Genomic DNA, 17,748 nt, shown 5'->3' on the forward strand with positions numbered 1-17,748 from the left:
ACTGAATTGGTCCACTCACACTGACAGCGTCGTGAAGAAGGCGCAGCAGCGCCTCTTCAACCTCAGGAGGCTGAAGAAATTCGGCTTGTCACCAAAAGCACTCACAAACTTCTACAGATGCACAATCGAGAGCATCCTGGCGGGCTGTATCACCGCCTGGTACGGCAACTGCTCCGCCCTCAACCGTAAGGCTCTCCAGAGGGTAGTGAGGTCTGCACAACGCATCACCTGGGGCAAACTACCTGCCCTCCAGGACACCTACACCACCCGATGTTACAGGAAGGCCATAAAGATCATCAAGGACATCAACCACCCGAACCACTGCCTGTTCACCCCGCTATCATCCAGAAGGCGATGTCAGTACAGGTGCATCAAAGCTGGGACCGAGAGACTGAAAAACAGCTTCTATCTCAAGGCCATCAGACTGTTAAACAGCCACCACTAACATTGAGTGGCTGTTGCCAACACACTGTCATTGACACTGACCCAACTCCAGCCACTTTAATAATGGGAATTGATGGGAAATGATGTAAATATATCACTAGCCACTTTAAACAATGCTACCTTATATAATGTTACTTACCCTACATTATTCATCTCATATGCATACGTATATCCTGTACTCTACATCATCGACTGCATCCTTATGTAATACATGTATCACTAGCCACTTTAACTATGCCACTTTGTTTACTTTGTCTACATACTCATCTCATATGTATATACTGTACTCGATACCATCTACTGTATGCTGCTCTGTACCATCACTCATTCATATATCCTTATGTACATATTCTTTATCCCCTTACACTGTGTATAAGACAGTAGTTTTGGAATTGTTAGTTAGATTACTTGTTGGTTATCACTGCATTGTCGGAACTAGAAGCACAAGCATTTCGCTACACTCGCATTAACATCTGCTAACCATGTGTATGTGACAAATAAAATTTGATTTGATTTGAAGCTGTCGTCTTAACACACCTGATCCGTAGAAGAGAGGTATACAGTACTGTAGCTGTCATCTTAACACACCTGATCCGTGGAAGAGAGGTATACAGTACAGTAGCTGTCGTCTTAACACACCTGATCCGTAGAAGAGAGGTATATAGTACTGTAGCTGTCGTCTTAACACACCTGATCCGTAGAAGAAAGGAGAACCGTACTGCAGCTAATCTCTAGTTCAAGCTCATTAGTAAAAAATCATCATTGCATAACAATGTGAAATGTAAAGGCTTCATGTAAAGGCAGTATACAGTATAGAGCAGTGGCCTGTTGTACCACCAGAGGGAGGGTGGGACTGACTGTCACCCAGTAAACAGTAGACTACAGCAAACATAGTCCTTCTCTTCTCTCTCTCACCTGGCCCTGAAATAACCCCGTGTTCCAACGGTTCATTTAGATCCAGCCAATGGCAGGCACGACAAATCGTTGTTCAATCCAACCGAGGCATCTATAGGCAAACAAACACACACACACACACACACACACACACACACACACACACACACACAAGCACTGATATGGAAGCACACACACACACAGTGTTCTGGACAGGGGGTAGAGAGGCCTGGAATGAAAACACTGCCGGATAAGTCACGGTGCCCTCATGGAGGCTGTGGTGCCCCCCTCCCCACCACACAGCAGTACACCTCCCAGGTGTGTGTGTTTGTCTCCCTTCCTTTCTTCATTCCTCTCCTCTGCTTCCAGTATGTCTCTCCTGTCCCCTTCATCCCCGTCTGTATCTCTCGGCAGGCTACAAGACATTTAAGAGCCTATAAAGTATTTCATGTGTAGTTTGTTCACGGGGAAAGAAGAAGTGATAAGTGGGTTTTTATAAAGCACATTAACCGCTAGTCACAATGAAATTTGACATGCCTGAACTACCCTCAAAGACCCCAAAGACAGCTCTGAGGTCTGGGTGCAAGATGTGCCGTTTAAAAGACCGGGAGTGGATCTACCCACAGTGATCCAGATGCTACACACGCTCATATTGATAGCAGCTTCAGAGGCAACAGTTCTAACATGCTTTCACTTTGACTTTTTTTAGTATTTTTTAAACTCTGGCGTCTTAGTTGAAATGTAATCAGAAACAGCTGTTATCTGAGGAAGGGGAAAGCCCAGAGAAAGAGAGAGAGAGCACTAGTGGTGCCTACATTAAGGCCTGTTCACATGAAGAGTGCACTGTGATGTCTGCCATTATAATATGGTACAACACAGCTCAAAGCCTTCCTCTCTCTCGTCTCTCTGTCTGCCAGTAGAATGTAGAATGCCATTGAGTTTCAGACTTTCTTTTCTATCCCCCAAGCTAGCTCAGGTTGCTTTTCCTCTATTGAGTTTAGCATAGGCTAGATGATCATCACTTGCCCCACCATTAACTCAGATAAATATATAAACATGGCGCTTAGCAATGCAAGGCTGTTCATACTGGCCATTCCTCGTCTTCTGCTCTGTCTCTTCTCTCCTCTCTCTATGGGTCTCTAGCACTGTTAGGGTATTGTGTTGGCCATCCCCCTCCTCTCTCTACTTGGCATCCTCTTCTTCCTCTGACTTAATTTCTCTTCCTCCCACCTCACCTCTCAGCTTTACTTTCCACTCTCTCTCTCTCTCTCTCTCTTCTCTCTCTCTTTCTCTCTCTGTCTGTCTGTCTGTCTCTCCCTGTCTGTCTGTCTGTCTGTCTGTCTGTCTGTCTGTCTGTCTCTCTCTCTCTCTCTCTCTCTCTCTCTGTCTCTCTCTCTCTCTGTCTGTCTCTCTCTCTGTCTGTCTCTGTCTCTCTCCGTCTCTCTCTGTCTCTCTCTCTCTATCTCTGTCTCTCTCCGTCTCTCTCTCTCTGTCTCTCTCTCTCTCTGTCTGTCTCTCTCTCTGTCTGTCTCTGTCTCTCTCCGTCTCTCTCTGTCTCTCTCTCTCTCTCTCTATCTCTGTCTCTCTCCGTCTCTCTCTGTCTCTCTCTCTATCTCTCTCTCTCTCTCTCTCTCTCTAATCTATGGCCTGTTAACATTACCAAGGCAAGTGAAGTGGATAATAAAACTAAAGTGAAATAGGCAATACAAATGTACAGTAAACATTACAGTTCCAAAAGAATAAACACATTTCAAATGTCATTATGTGTCTATATAAAGTGTTGTAACGATGTGCAAATAGTTAAAGTACAAAAGGGAAAATAAATAAACGTAAATATGGGTTGTATTTACAATGGTGTTTGTTCTTCACTGGTTGCCTTTTTCTTGTGGCAACAGCTCACAAATCTTGCCGCTGTGATGGCACACTGTGGTATTTCACCTAGTAGATATGGGAGTTCAAATTGGATTTGTTTTCATATTCTTTGTGAGTCTGTGTAATCTGAGGGAAATATGTGTCTCTATGGTCATACATTTGCCAGGAGATTAGGAATTGCAACTCAATTTCTACCTCATTTTGTGGGCAGTGTGCACATAGCCTGTCTTCTCTTGAGAGCCAGGTCTGCCTACTGTGGCCTTTTCTCAATAGCAAGGCTATGCTCACTGAGTCTGTACATAGTCAAGGATATCCTTAATCGTGGGTCAGTCACAGTGGTCAGGTACTCTGCCAGTATGGTTCACTAGTACTATTGGAGTATCATGTTGGCCATTCCCCTCCTCCTCTCTTCTCTCTCTCCTCTGGTTCAGTGTCTTATCTACTGGTTGTTGATAATCTACTAAAGAGAGTTCCCTTTTTCTCTAAAGTTCTCTTATTAACAGATTAGACTAGAAAGAATGTATGTCAATCACATCCCCCTTCTACACTTCTGATCATGAGGGATTATCATGTCATCAGAACGTCACTTCCTGTTGAACGCGGAATGAGGCAGCGCTTGGTTTGTTGGTTTGGAAAGTGTCTGAAAAAAGTGTTCTATTGGAAAAGTTTGGTTAGTACCTAGCACTTAAGGCTCTGGCCGAAGAGTAGGGTTGATCAGAGCGTTCTGACCCTAACAGCAGTAGTCAAGCACCCAAGCTAACTGTGTCATGTTGGCTAGCTTGCTAGCTACTTCCAGACACAAATGAGAGAACAGCTCACTCTGACAATTTTACTCGCCCTAGCAGAGCTGGTTAGGGTGGTTTTATGTGTTCCAGAGTGTTGGTGACTGCATCTGTGCTACTAGCAACAATTTAATTACACTTTTTTGCCAATGTTTTTTGCTCTGGCAAACTGAGACGAGAATGCTCGGAAATCGGAGCATACTTCCAGAGCAAATGTTGTTGTCGCAGTGACATCATGAACATTCTATTGAAATTGTTACTTGCATAGTGGAGTCTTTTGTTTAGACATGTAGATATCTAGCTAAACAACTAATCATAATCCCAAATCATAACGTCACTATCCTGCATGAATCTGCAGGTAGCATTTCAACCCAGATCAATGTTTGCTAGCCAACATTAGGTTATAACTAGCAATGCAAATGTCTCTGAGATATGAATAATATTACTGCACAGATCATACACGTAACGTTAGCTAGCGAGCCAGCCAGCTAACGTTAGCTAGCTAGCTAACAGTACACTTTAACTCGAAATGAAAACGACTTTCTTACTAAATTTGAAATGTGTAATATCTGAAAATGTTGCTAGCTAGACTACCTTACCCATATACAGTGGGGCAAAAAAGTATTTAGTCAGCCACCAATTGTGCAAGTTCTCCCACTTAAAAAGATGAGAGAGGCCTGTAATTTTCATCATAGGTACACTTCAACTATGATAGACAAAATGAGGAAAAGAAATCCAGAAAATCACATTGTAGGATTTTTTATGAAATTATTTGCAAATTATGGTGGAAAATAAGTATTTGGTCAATAACAAAAGTTTATCTCAATACTTTGATATATACCTTTTGTTGGCAATGACAGAGGTCAAAAGTTTTCTGTAAGTCTTCACAAGGTTTGCACACACTGTTGCTGGTATTTTGGCCCATTCCTCCATGCAGATCTCCTCTAGAGCAGTGATGTTTTGGGGCTGTTGCTGGGCAACCCAGACTTTTAACTCCCTCCAAAGATTTTCTATGGGGTTGAGATCTGGAGACTGGCTAGGCCACTCCAGGACCTTGAAATGCTTCTTACGAAGCCACTCCTTCGTTGCCTGGGCGGTGGGTTTGGGATCATTGTCATGATGAAAGACCCAGCCACGTTTCATCTTCAATGCCCTTGCTGATGGAAGGAGGTTTTCACTCAAAATCTCACAATACATGGCCCCATTCATTCTTTCCTTTACACGGATCAGTCGTCCTGGTCCCTTTGCAGAAAAACAGCCCCAAAGCATGATGTGTTGGAAATTTACAGGCCTCTCTCATCTTTTTAAGTGGGAGAACTTGCACAATTGGTGGCTGACTAAATACTTTTTTGCCCCACTGTACATGGATGGACGCTTCTTCCTCTCTGTCACAGACGCCATGGTTTCCCTTAGTTTGAAGATGTAATCTAGAGACAGGTGTTTTATACAACAGCCATCTGTGTGTTCTCTTTTCAACTCCGTCTGCATATTTGCAATCAAGCGCCAGAATGTTCTCCATCTCCTTAGCTATCGTACTCTAATTCCACTGATTTCAAAACTCGGTCCTCCAGAAAGTGGAGAGCAACACTTATGCAGTTCTACGACGTGATTTCTTTCAAAAAAGCTGCGTTAGAAAGAATTAGCTACACATACATACCAGCTCATATTATAGACAGAAGCACGCTACATGGCAGACCAATCCGAACTCATCTCTCGGCATGTCCAGCCCACACATTATCTGAGCCAATCATGGCTAGCGTAAAGGTTGCTCCCTTTTTCTGTGGCTATACTAACTAGGCTCGTACTTTAACAATTTTATTTGTATTTACAGATGGAATACAAGTTTGTTATTAAAGAGATGTAAAAGTTCACATATTCCAGAAGACGTTTCTGCCAAAAAAAGGTTTACGTTCAAATGGCTCTCCTGTGAAGTAGTGACGCGCAACACACGCCTCTTTTCCTGATACGAGTCACATACAGTGGCAAGACAAAGTATGTGAACCCTTTGTAATTACCTGGATTTCTGCATAAATTGGTCGTAAAATTGGATCTGATCTTCATCTAAGTCACAACAATAGACAAACACAGTGTGCTTAAACTAATAACACACAAATTACTGTATTTTTCTCTATTGAATACATAATTTAAACATTCACAGTGTAGGTTGGAGAAAGTATGTGAGCCCCTAGGCTAATGATTTCTCCAAAACCTAATTGGAGTCAGGAATCAGCTAACCTGGAGTCCAATCAATGAGAGGAGATTGGAGATGTTGGTTAGAGCTGCCTTGCCCTATAAAAAAACACTCACAAAATGTGAGTTTGCTATTCACAAGAAGCATTGGCTGATGTGAACCATGTCTCGAATAAAAGAGATCTCAGAAGACCTGAGATTAAGAATTGTTGACTTGCATAAAGCTGGAAAGGGTTACAAAAGTACACACGGTAAGACAAATTGTTTATAAATGGAGAAAGTTCAGCACTGTTGCTACTCTGCATAGGAGTGGCCGTCCTGCAAAGATGACTGCAAGAGCACAGTGCAGAATGCTCAATCTACGATACGTAAAACCCTAAACTAGAATGGTGTTCATGCGTGGACACCACGGATGAAGCCACTGCTGTCCAAAAAATACATTGCTGCACGCCTGAGGTTTGATAAGATAACCTGGATGTAGTGCTGGCAAAATATTCTGTGGACAGATTAAACTACAATTGAGTTGTTTGGAAGGAACACACAACACTATGTGTGGAGAAAAAAATGCACAGCACAGCAACATCCAAACCTCATCACAACTGTAAAGTATAGTGGAGGGAGCATCATGGTTTGGGGCTGCTTTGTTGCCTCAGGACCTGAACAGCTTGCTATTATCAACGGAAAAATGAATTCTCAAGTTTATCAAGACATTTTGCAGGAGAATGTAAGGCTATCTGTCCACCATTTGAAGCTCAACAGAAGTTGGGTGATGCAACAGGGCAACAACACAAAACACAGAAGTAAATCAACAACAGACTGGATTGAACAGAAGAAAATATGCCTTCTGGAGGTGCCCAGTCAGAGTCCTGACCTCAACCAGATTGAAATGCTGTGGCATGACCTCAAGAGAGCGGTTCAAACCAGACATCCCAAGAAAATGTAAAGAGGAATGGTCCAAAATGTGTCCTGACCTGACCGGTCTGATCCGTAACTACAGAAAACGTTAAGTTGAGGTTATTGCTGGCAAAGGAGGGTCAACCAGATATTAAATCCAAGGGTTCACATACTTTTCCCACCCTGCACTGTCAATGTTTACATGGTGTGTTCAATAAAGACATGAACATGTATAATTGTTTGTGTTTTATTAGTTTAAGCAGACTGTGTTTGTCTATTGTTGTGACTTAGATGAAGATCAGATCAAAATGTATGTCACATTTATGCAGAAATCCAGGTAATTCCAAAGGGTTCGCCTACTTTTTCTTGCCACTGTATATTCAGAGCCATATCCCAGTAACGCTAAGAAAAGATGTCTAGTCTTATTGAAGTATTGTGGCTGCAGGTTCATCTGCCTCATCTAAAGCCTATTCTTTTGGGTTGTTGCTATAGGCCACCAAGTGCTAACAGTCAGTATCTAAATAATGTGTGTGAAATGCTTGATAGTGTATGTGATGTAAACAGAGAGGTCTACTTTCTTGGGGACCTGATTATTGACTGGTTTTCATCAAGCTGTCCACTCAAGAGGAAGCTTCTCACTGTTACCAGTGCCTGTAATCTGGTTCAGGTTATTAATCAACCTACCACGCTGTTTACAAACACTACAGGAACAAGATCATCCACATGTATTGATCACATTTTCACTAATACTGTAGAACTTTGTTCTAAAGTTGTATCCGTACCCATTGGATGCAGTGATCACAATATAGTGGCTAGGAGAATCTAGGAGAACTAAGGTTCCAAAAGCTGCACCTAAAGTAGTGTATCATTCAAAAGATTTAGCTGTGACTCTTATGTGGATGATGTTTAAAATAATTGTTAGTTTGATGTGATTAACAAGGAGCATCCAGACGCTCCACTTGATGCATTTCTGAAATTGCTTCTTCCAATTATTGATAAACATGCACCTGTTAATTAAGAAACTGACTGTTAGAACTGTTAAGGCTCCATGGATTGGTGAGTAATTGAAAAACTGTATTGTTGAAAGTGATGGGGCAAAAGGACTGTGTCACGTTGTAGAACGGATTGGAGACAGGCGCAGGGATATGTAATAAGGGGTTTTAATACTCCACCCAAAAATACAACATGCCATGAAAGGCACGGGGACGAAGCCCAAAACAAACACGTATACAAAAACACAGGGTTGTAACCCAAACAAAAGAGCGAGCTTAAACCTCTAATAAATACATGGGATGAGACCCGTAATAACAAGTGCACAACAATACACGGGACGAGACCCGTAATAACAAGTGCACAACAATACACGGGACGAGACCCGTAATAATAAGTGCACAACAATACACGGGACGAGACCCGTAATAATAAGTGCACAACAATACACGGGACGAGACCCGTAATAACAAGTGCACAACAATACACGGGACGAGACCCGTAATAACAAGTGCACAACAATACACGGGACGAGACCCGTAATAACAAGTGCACAACAATACACGGGACGAGACCTGTAATAACAAGTGCACAACAATACACGGGACGAGACCCGTAATAACGAACACACAATACACGGGACGGGGCCCATAATAATAAGTACACAACAATACACGGGACGAGACCCGTAATAACGAACACACAATACACGGGACCCGTAATAACAAGTGCACAACAATACACGGGACGGGACCCGTAATAACGAACACACAATACACGGGACCCGTAATAACAAGTGCACAACAATACACGGGACGGGACCCGTAATAACGAGTGCACAACAATACACGGGACGAGACCCGTAATAACGAACACACAATACACGGGACCCGTAATAATGAGTGCACAACAATACACGGGACGGGACCCGTAATAACGAGTGCACAACAATACACGGGACGAGACCCGTAATAACAAGTGCACAACAATACACGGGACGGGACCCGTAATAACGAACACACAATACACGCAGCACAAAAGCCGAAACCACAAAGCACAGGTACTCACAAGACCAACAGACATGGGAACAATAACCGACAAAACAATGGTGAACAGAGGGCACATATATACAATTACTAATCAGGGGGAATGGGTACCAGGTGTGTGCAATGAGACAAGACAATGGTGAATAGAGGGCACATGTATACAATTACTAATCAGGGGGAATGGGAACCAGGTGTGTGTAATGAGACAAGACAATGGTGAACAGAGGGCACATGTATACAATTACTAATCAGGGGGAATGGGTACCAGGTGTGTGTAATGAGACAAGACAATGGTGAACAGAGGGCACATGTATACAATTACTAATCAGGGGGAATGGGAACCAGGTGTGCATAATGAAACAGTTCAGTGACGTAGACCTCCGGAGCTGGTGCACGGAATGAGCAGCAGTACCGGGGGAATCCGTGACAGAGTGGCTTATAAGTCTGGCTGCACATCTGACTGGCTGACTTACTGCAAATTGAGAAATTATGTGACTAAACTCAAGAAAAAGAAGAAGAAACTGTATTATGAAGCCGAGATCAATGATATAAAGAATGATGGAAAAACATGTTGGAGTACTTTAACATTATGGGCAGAAAGAAATATTCAACTCCATCTTTAATCGAATCAGATGGCTTATAAAACCAGTGGGAAAGCTTAAGCAGGAAATGCCAACAACAAACAGTGAGCCATCGTATTCATGCATAAAAAAAACAAATAATGAAAGAAAAGCATTGTAAGTTAGAATTTTGTAACGTAGCGCAGTGGTCAAGGGCGCTGCAGTGCCAGCTGTGCCAGCAGAGACTCTGGGTTCGCGCCCAGGCTCTGTCGCAACCGGCCGCGACCGGGAGGTCTGTGGGTCGACGCACAATTGGCCTAGCGTCGTCCGGGTTAGGGAGGGTTTGGCCAGTAGGGATATCCTTGTCTCATCGCGCACCAGCGACTCCTGTGGCGGGCCGGGTGCAGTGCACGCCAACCAAGGTCGCCAGGTGCACGGTGTTTCCTCCGACACATTGGTGCAGCTGGCTTCCGGGTTGGATGCGCGCTGTGTTAAGAAGCAGCGCGGCTTGGTTGGGTTGTGTATCGGAGGACGCATGACTTTCGACCTTTCTCTCTTCCGAGCCCGTATAGGAGTTGTAGCGATGAGACAAGATAGTAGCTACTAACAATTGGATACCACGAAATTGGGGAGAAAAATGGGGTAAAAAAATATTATTATAATAATTTTGTAACGTTAGTGTGGCACAAGTGGAAACAATTATTGTTATCGATCAACAATGACAAACATTCTGGCATTGACCACTTAGATGGAAGGCTACTGAGGATGGTAGCTGACTCTATGGTCACTCCTATCTATCATATAGACGAAGGGGTTTGTCCTCAGGCCGGGAGGGAAGCCAATGTCATTCCGCTACCCAAGAGTGGTAAAGCGGCCTTTACTGGTTCAAACAGCCGACCAATCAGCTTGCTGCCCGCTCTTAGCAAACTGTTGGAAAATGTTTTTGATCAAATACAATGCTATTTCTCTGTAAACAAATTTACAAGAGACTTTCAGCATGCTTATAGAGCTCATGCTCATAAAATTGATCAGAAGTATAATGTCGACATTGTTGATGCTGTAGATGACTATTGTAGCTGGAAATGGCATATTTTTTAATGGAATGTCTACATAGGCATACAGAGGCCCATTATCAGCAACCATCACTCCTGTGTTCCAATGGCACGTTGTGTTAGCTAATCCAAGTTTATCATTTTAAAAGGCTAATTGATCATTAGAAAACTATTTTTCAATTATGTTAGCACAGCTGAAAACTGTTGTTCTGATTAAAGAAGCAATACAACTGTCCTTTAGACTAGTTGAGTATCTGGGGCATCAGCATTTGTCAGTTTGATTACAGGCTCAAAATAGGCAGAAACAAAAAACTCGTCAGTGTATTCTTGTTCTGAGAAATGAAGGCTATTCCATGCGAGAAATTGCCAAGAAACTGAAGATCTGGTACAACGCTGTGCACTACTCCCTTCACAGAACAGGCTCTAACCATAATAGAAGGAGGAGTGGGAGGCCCCGGTGCACAACTGAGCAAGAGAACAAGTACATGAAAGTGTCTAGTCTGAGAAACAGACGCTTCACAAGTCCTCAACTGGCAGCTTCATTAAATAGTACCCGCAAAACACCAGTCTCAATGTCAACAGGGAAGAGGCGACTCTGGGATGCTGGCCTTCTAGGCAGAGATGCTAAGAAAAAGCCACATCTCAGACTGACCAATAAAAAGAAAAGATGGGCAAAATAACACAGACACTGGACAGAAGAACTCTGCCTAGAAGGCAGGTTGTATTTCTGATCAATTTGATGTTATTTTAATGGACAACAAGGACATGTCTAAGTGACCCCAAACTTTTGAATGGTATTGTAAATACTATCCATGCCAGTCTCTCTTGGCAAAGAGTTGAGGAGAGACTGACTGCATCACTTCTTTTTATAAGAAACATTAATGTGTTGAAAATCAATTCTAAATGGTTTGCATAGTCAACTTACACACAGCTCTGACACACACACTTACACCACCAGACATGCCACCAGGGGTCTTTTCACAGTCCCCAAACCCAGAACAAATTCAAGAAAGCGTACAGTATTATATAGAACCATTATTGCATGGAACTCCCTTCCATCTCTGATTGCTCAACTGAACAGCAAACCTGGTTTCAAAAAACAGATAAAGCAACACCTCGTGGCACAATGCCTCTCCCCTATTCAACCTAGATATTTTCTGTGAATGTATTGATATGTAGGCTATGTGTGCCATTTTAAATTGTATGTAGTTCTATACTTGAGCTGTTCTTGTCTATTAATGTTCTGTATACAGTCCTGTTTCATGTTCTGTGTGGACCTCAGGAAGAGTAGCTGTGGCTTTTGCAACAGCTAATTGGAATCCTAGTAAAATTACAAAAACAATACAAAAAAACGTATTCTCATTCCCTCTACACTTCTTCTCACCCCCTGTACCCTTCTCCTTCTCACCCCCTGTACCCTTCTCCTTCTCACCCCCTGTACCCTTCTCCTTCTCACCCCCCTCTACACTTCTCCTTCTCACCCCCCTGTACCCTTCTCCTTCTCACCCCCTGTACACTTCTCCTTCTCACCCCTGTACCCTTCTCCTTCTCACCCCTGTACCCTTCTCCTTCTCACCCCTGTACCCTTCTCCTTCTCACCCCCTGTACCCTTCTCCTTCTCACCCCCTCTACACTTCTCCTTCTCACCCCCTGTACACTTCTCCTTCTCACCCCTGTACACTTCTCCTTCTCACCCCTGTACACTTCTCCTTCTCACCCCTGTACACTTCTCCTTCTCACCCCTGTACCCTTCTCCTTCTCACCCCCTCTACACTTCTCCTTCTCACCCCCTGTACCCTTCTCCTTCTCACCCTTCTGTACCCTTCTCCTTCTCACCCCCTGTACCCTTCTCCTTCTCACCCCCTCTACACTTCTCCTTCTCACCCTCCTGTACCCTTCTCCTTCTCACCCCTGTACCCTTCTCCTTCTCACCCCCATCTACACTTCTTCTTCTCACCCCCTGTACCCTTCTCCTTCTCACCCCCTGTACCCTTCTCCTTCTCACTCCCTGTACCCTTCTTCTTCTCACCCCCTGTACCCTTCTTCTTCTCACCCCCTGTACCCTTCTCCTTCTCACCCCCTGTACCCTTCTCCTTCTCACCTCCTGTACCCTTCTCACCCCCTGTACCCTTCTTCTTCTCACCCCTGTACCCTTCTCCTTCTCACCCCCCTGTACCCTTCTCCTTCTCACCTCCCTGTACCCTTCTCCTTCTCACCCCCTGTACCCTTCTTCTTCTCACCCCCTGTACCCTTCTCCTTCTCACCCCCTGTACCCTTCTCCTTCTCACCCCCTGTACCCTTCTCCTTCTCACCTCCCTGTACACTTCTCCTTCTCACCTCCCTGTACACTTCTCCTTCTCACCTCCCTGTACCCTTCTCCTTCTCACCCCCTGTACCCTTCTCCTTCTCACCCCCTGTACCCTTCTCCTTCTCACCCCCTGTACACTTCTCCTTCTCACCTCCCTGTACACTTCTCCTTCTCACCTCCCTGTACCCTTCTCCTTCTCACCCCCTCTACACTTCTTCTTCTCACCCCCTGTACCCTTCTTCTTCTCACCCCCTGTACCCTTCTTCTTCTCACCCCCCTGTACCCTTCTTCTTCTCACCCCCTGTACCCTTCTCCTTCTCACCCCCTGTACCCTTCTCCTTCTCACCCCCTGTACCCTTCTCCTTCTCACCCCCTGTACACTTCTTCTTCTCACCTCCCTGTACACTTCTTCTTCTCACCCCTGTATCCTTCTTCTTCTCACCCCTGTACCCTTCTTCTTCTCACCCCCTGTACCCTTCTCCTTCTCACCCCCTGTACACTTCTCGTTCTCAGCTCCCTGTACACTTCTCCTTCTCACCCCCTGTACCCTTCTCCTTCTCACCCCCTGTACCCTTCTCCTTCTCACCCCCTGTACCCTTCTCCTTCTCACCCCCTCTACACTTCTCCATCTTTTCCTTTCATTCAGTCATCTCACCCCCCCACCCCCTTCCTGTTCTTCTCCTTTCTCATCCTTCCCAATCACAAATCTAGTAGCATGTGTTAGGAAATGGCCATTTGTACCCCCCCCCCCACCCCCACCGGCCCACCCTTCACATCCCTGGAGCTGTATCTAGGGGAGAGGAAGTGGGCATGTGTGAGCTGGCTGGCTGTTTTCTTGAAATTACCATCCATTGACACAGTGTGACAAAGCCGTGCGGGCAGCAGAGCTCCTCTTAAAAGGATTACACAGGGAGCGTGGAGCTGGGGAGGGGGGGGCGGGGTCTGTCGGCAGCAGGAGGTGCGTGCATGCCCAATGAGCAATCCTCTCTTGCCTGGCTAGGGCTGAGAGAGTAGAGAGTCAGTGTTTAGTGTTAAGACAAACAGGCGGGCGGGCGGCGGGCGCCTGAAGTGGAGTAGTGTGTCACTTAGACTGAGAGGAGACGAGAGAGGAGAGGAGGATGTAGCATAAGTAGAAAGCTGCTCGCTCACACACACACAAACACACACTGAGACACACACACACACAGCATTCCTGCTGATGAGCCAGATCCCAGTCTGTCTTTGTTCATTAGGAGTTGATTAGCGTGTCACCATGTAACCACGGGTTTGGAATTGGTTCTTAGGGACTTCTGTGGGCGTCGTCCAATTGTTCATCTGCCACGGAGATAGAGCCAGGGTCAGACACGGAGCATCTCTGCTCTCCAAGTCTTTGAGGGGGAGTCTTTGATAACTTTGATGTGGTGCCACACAAAGGGATATTTATACTCATCTGAATACTCAAGCCTCTTTCTGCCAATGGCAGCTCAGTGATATGGGCTTCATGAATGGATTCAAGTTATTCAAGTTGTATCCCATGTCCGGCCTGTCATCAGAAGAGTTATACTGCAGCTTCTGGCTAGGAGAGCGTCTCACACGCTTTCACTAGAGATACTGCACCGACCATTACATCATCTATCATGCTGTGCTTCCCCTATGGCTACCACACCTTCCAGAGTGGCACCCAGAACAATTATTCTACTCTCTCTCTCGCTCTCGCTCTCGCTCTCTCTCTCTCCTCTCTCTGGGGCACTAAACCTCCCCCATTTCTTATGTAAGTATCCCTAAGTTGTTTGGGATTGTTCCAGGCTGGGTCTGACATGGATATATTTAGCCAGGCCTCCTCCTCTCTCCACTGTGTTTCCCCCTGTACCCTGCATGCCCAAGTAGCACTAAAACATTGATGTATTCAGACCCCCAGGCAGTGCAGTGACACACTTACGTTACATCCAGAGCAATTAATGTCCACAAAATCTAGATTACAATGCAGACGTCCCACTGGGTTAGTAGAACGCATAAGTGGGCACCCACAGACGCAGGAAGGTAGAGAGAGAGACCCACCGCTCGCCACTCTCACGTGGCAGGGGTGAATGCGGACCAGAAAGCGGGCACCGGATTATAATGCTGGACACTTTTGTTGGTTTTACTTCCACATGCGTGCCCAGTAATGGCATATTGATTGTTTACATAGAGGCTGTGGCTGTGACTTCACACATGGAGATGGTATTGTGTGTGTGTGTGTGTGTCCCCTCCTCCTGCTCCTCTCTTCTCTTCCCTCTCCTTTTCTCTCCTCCTCCTCACACACACACACACACACACACACTCCTCTCCTCTGGACAGCAGCCAGCTCCTAGCCACTGAGGGGCTGTGCAGCACAGAAGGCAGCATGCCACCCAGAGCCAAGGTCATGCTGGGCAGCCATATTGTATTTTATTACAAGGTGGGCTGCACTGAGCACTAATATGGTCTCTTGTTAGATTGATCACCCATGGCAACAGCAGCAGCAGATCAGGGGACTAGGCAGGTATCCGGAATGTTAATTCACCCTCCAGGTTTTTGTGTTTGGCCACATTATTTGAATTGGCTTTATTAATACATAACATATATACAGTGTACAGTATATACAGTATATTAGAAGATGGTGCTGGTAGTTGAGGGTTATGTTTGTGTGTTGTGTTATGTGAAGTGAACGATGACATCATCCTTCTAGGAGTAATGATGCCGGTTCCATTAGTCCCCTCTTTCAGGTGGGCTATGGTGTGATGACATCATGCCTGTTTTCTTAAACGGGTGGTTGGGGTCGGAGGTTGAAAAAGCTTTTAATTTCTGCTCAGAACCCCTATGACCAGCTACATACAGTAAGGAGGGTCTCTCGCAATATCCATCTTACGAGATAGAAAGCCTAGAGATACACAATACCATATTATGATCGTCATTGTCAAAACCTTTAGATTGTCAGGGAATACCACGTTACTATGGAATGCCATGGTGTAAAGTATGACGTATGTTTCTCCCTTAACCTCTGACCTCTCTCCCCTTTGACCTCTGCAGGTGACCCCAGTAGCTGGCCCTCCAGAGGGGGGTACCAGGGTGACCATCCATGGCATGAACCTGGGCCTGGCGTTCAGTGAGATGGTGGACAACGTGGAGGTGGCTGGAGTCAAGTGTTCCCCTGTGGAGGAAGGCTACATCATCGCAGAACAGTAAGTCAACACACAGGTCACACACACATTAACCTAGCCTTAACCCTAACCTTGGATTTCAATTATTATATATTTTTTTAAACTGTAGAAATTCCTAGCCAATTAATCAATGACAGTGTTAGGTGAATGGAACATGTTTCCACAGAACAGTAATGGAATAATGGTAGAAGATGCCTTGAAATAGAATGAACAAAAAGGAGAAACCCTATATTATCTTCACAACAAATGATCTCAGTTCCCAGTTCTTTCTCCATTTTAAGACTATCCAACAACAGCCATGCAGTCACTAAGTCTGCAGATTTCAGACCACTGAGAGGTGGGTAAAAGCACAGTAAAAGTAAATGAACATCACATAGGCCTAATTGTGTTCACTGTCAAGCCTTGGAGCTGTATGCAACGGTATGAGACTGGACCATCTAACACAAGCTGGCAGCTCACACACACACACACACACACACACACCCACACAGAGAGAGGCACGTACGCACACACACACACACACACACACCCACAGAGACAGGCACACACACACATGCAAACAAAGGCAAATGCACAGAGACACTCAGACACACACACAGACAAGCATGCACACTCTCTCTCTCTCTCTCTCTCTCTCTCTCTCTCTCTCTCTTTCGCTCTCTCACACACACACACACACACACACACACACACACACACACACACACACCAGAGAGACTACTCTCTTAATTATGACTGGAGCAAGGCCATCAGTCTCGGCCTGTTGTTTTCTCGTACAGGAAGATAACCCACACAAACACACACATACACACAGACAGACATACACAACCCGTCAGTCCCAGAACCTCTGTGTGTGTTTACCTTTGTTTAATTGTTTTAATTGCCTGGTGCTGCAGAGAGCACATTAAGCCTGTCCCATCTCCCTTCACTAATTGTCCGTGGCCCATGTTTCATAATTGGCTTCCTGCTGCCTCCCACAGATAGACTAGACAGTTGAGTCAGAACGGCTGAGTCAGGAGAGCAGTGCATTGTGGATACCCCTGCCCTCACCTAGATGGGTACATAGACCCTCCCTGTCACAGCAGTACTGTAACAGTGCTCTCTGTCTTCACAGAGACAGACAAGTGTATGTGTCCTGTACACCTCTCAGGTGAATGACCCCTGACCCTCCCTGTCAGCACACAGCAGCACTCTACCATCCTGACCCTGAGTGGAATGGAGTGGTGGCTTATGGGTGCCCTCACCTTGACAGGTGACGATTGACTCAAATGGAACCCTCTCTGTTAGCACACAGCAGCACTCTACCATCCTGACCCTGACTGGAGAGGAGTGGTGGCTTATGGGTGCCCTCACCTTGACAGGTGACGATTGACTCAAATGGAACCCTCTCTGTTAGCACACAGCAGCACTCTACCATCCTGACCCTGACTGGAGAGGAGTGCAGAGCAAAAGGAGGATATGCAGACAGACAGAAAAAGTGCCCTGTCACTCTCTCTTCCTCCATTTGAATGAAAGGACAATGACTTGGAGTCAGCGGGGTAGAAGACAGATTTGTGGC

At 45.3% G+C, this 17,748-nt stretch overlaps 1 protein-coding gene across 1 annotated transcript in view; it reads left to right on the forward strand.

Moving 5' to 3' along the window:
• The window catches only part of LOC115102444 (plexin-A2-like), a 313,165-nt gene that overhangs the window by 230,928 nt on the left and 64,489 nt on the right, over positions 1 to 17,748 (forward strand). Inside the window, exon 13 of the mRNA XM_029622400.2 lies at positions 16,060 to 16,211. Coding sequence (XP_029478260.1) covers positions 16,060 to 16,211 — 152 coding nt within the window. The remainder of the gene's footprint in view (positions 1 to 16,059; positions 16,212 to 17,748) is intronic.

The sequence above is a fragment of the Oncorhynchus nerka genome, linkage group LG20, assembly GCF_034236695.1.
Source record: "Oncorhynchus nerka isolate Pitt River linkage group LG20, Oner_Uvic_2.0, whole genome shotgun sequence".
NCBI classification, from domain to species: Eukaryota; Metazoa; Chordata; class Actinopteri; order Salmoniformes; family Salmonidae; genus Oncorhynchus; species Oncorhynchus nerka.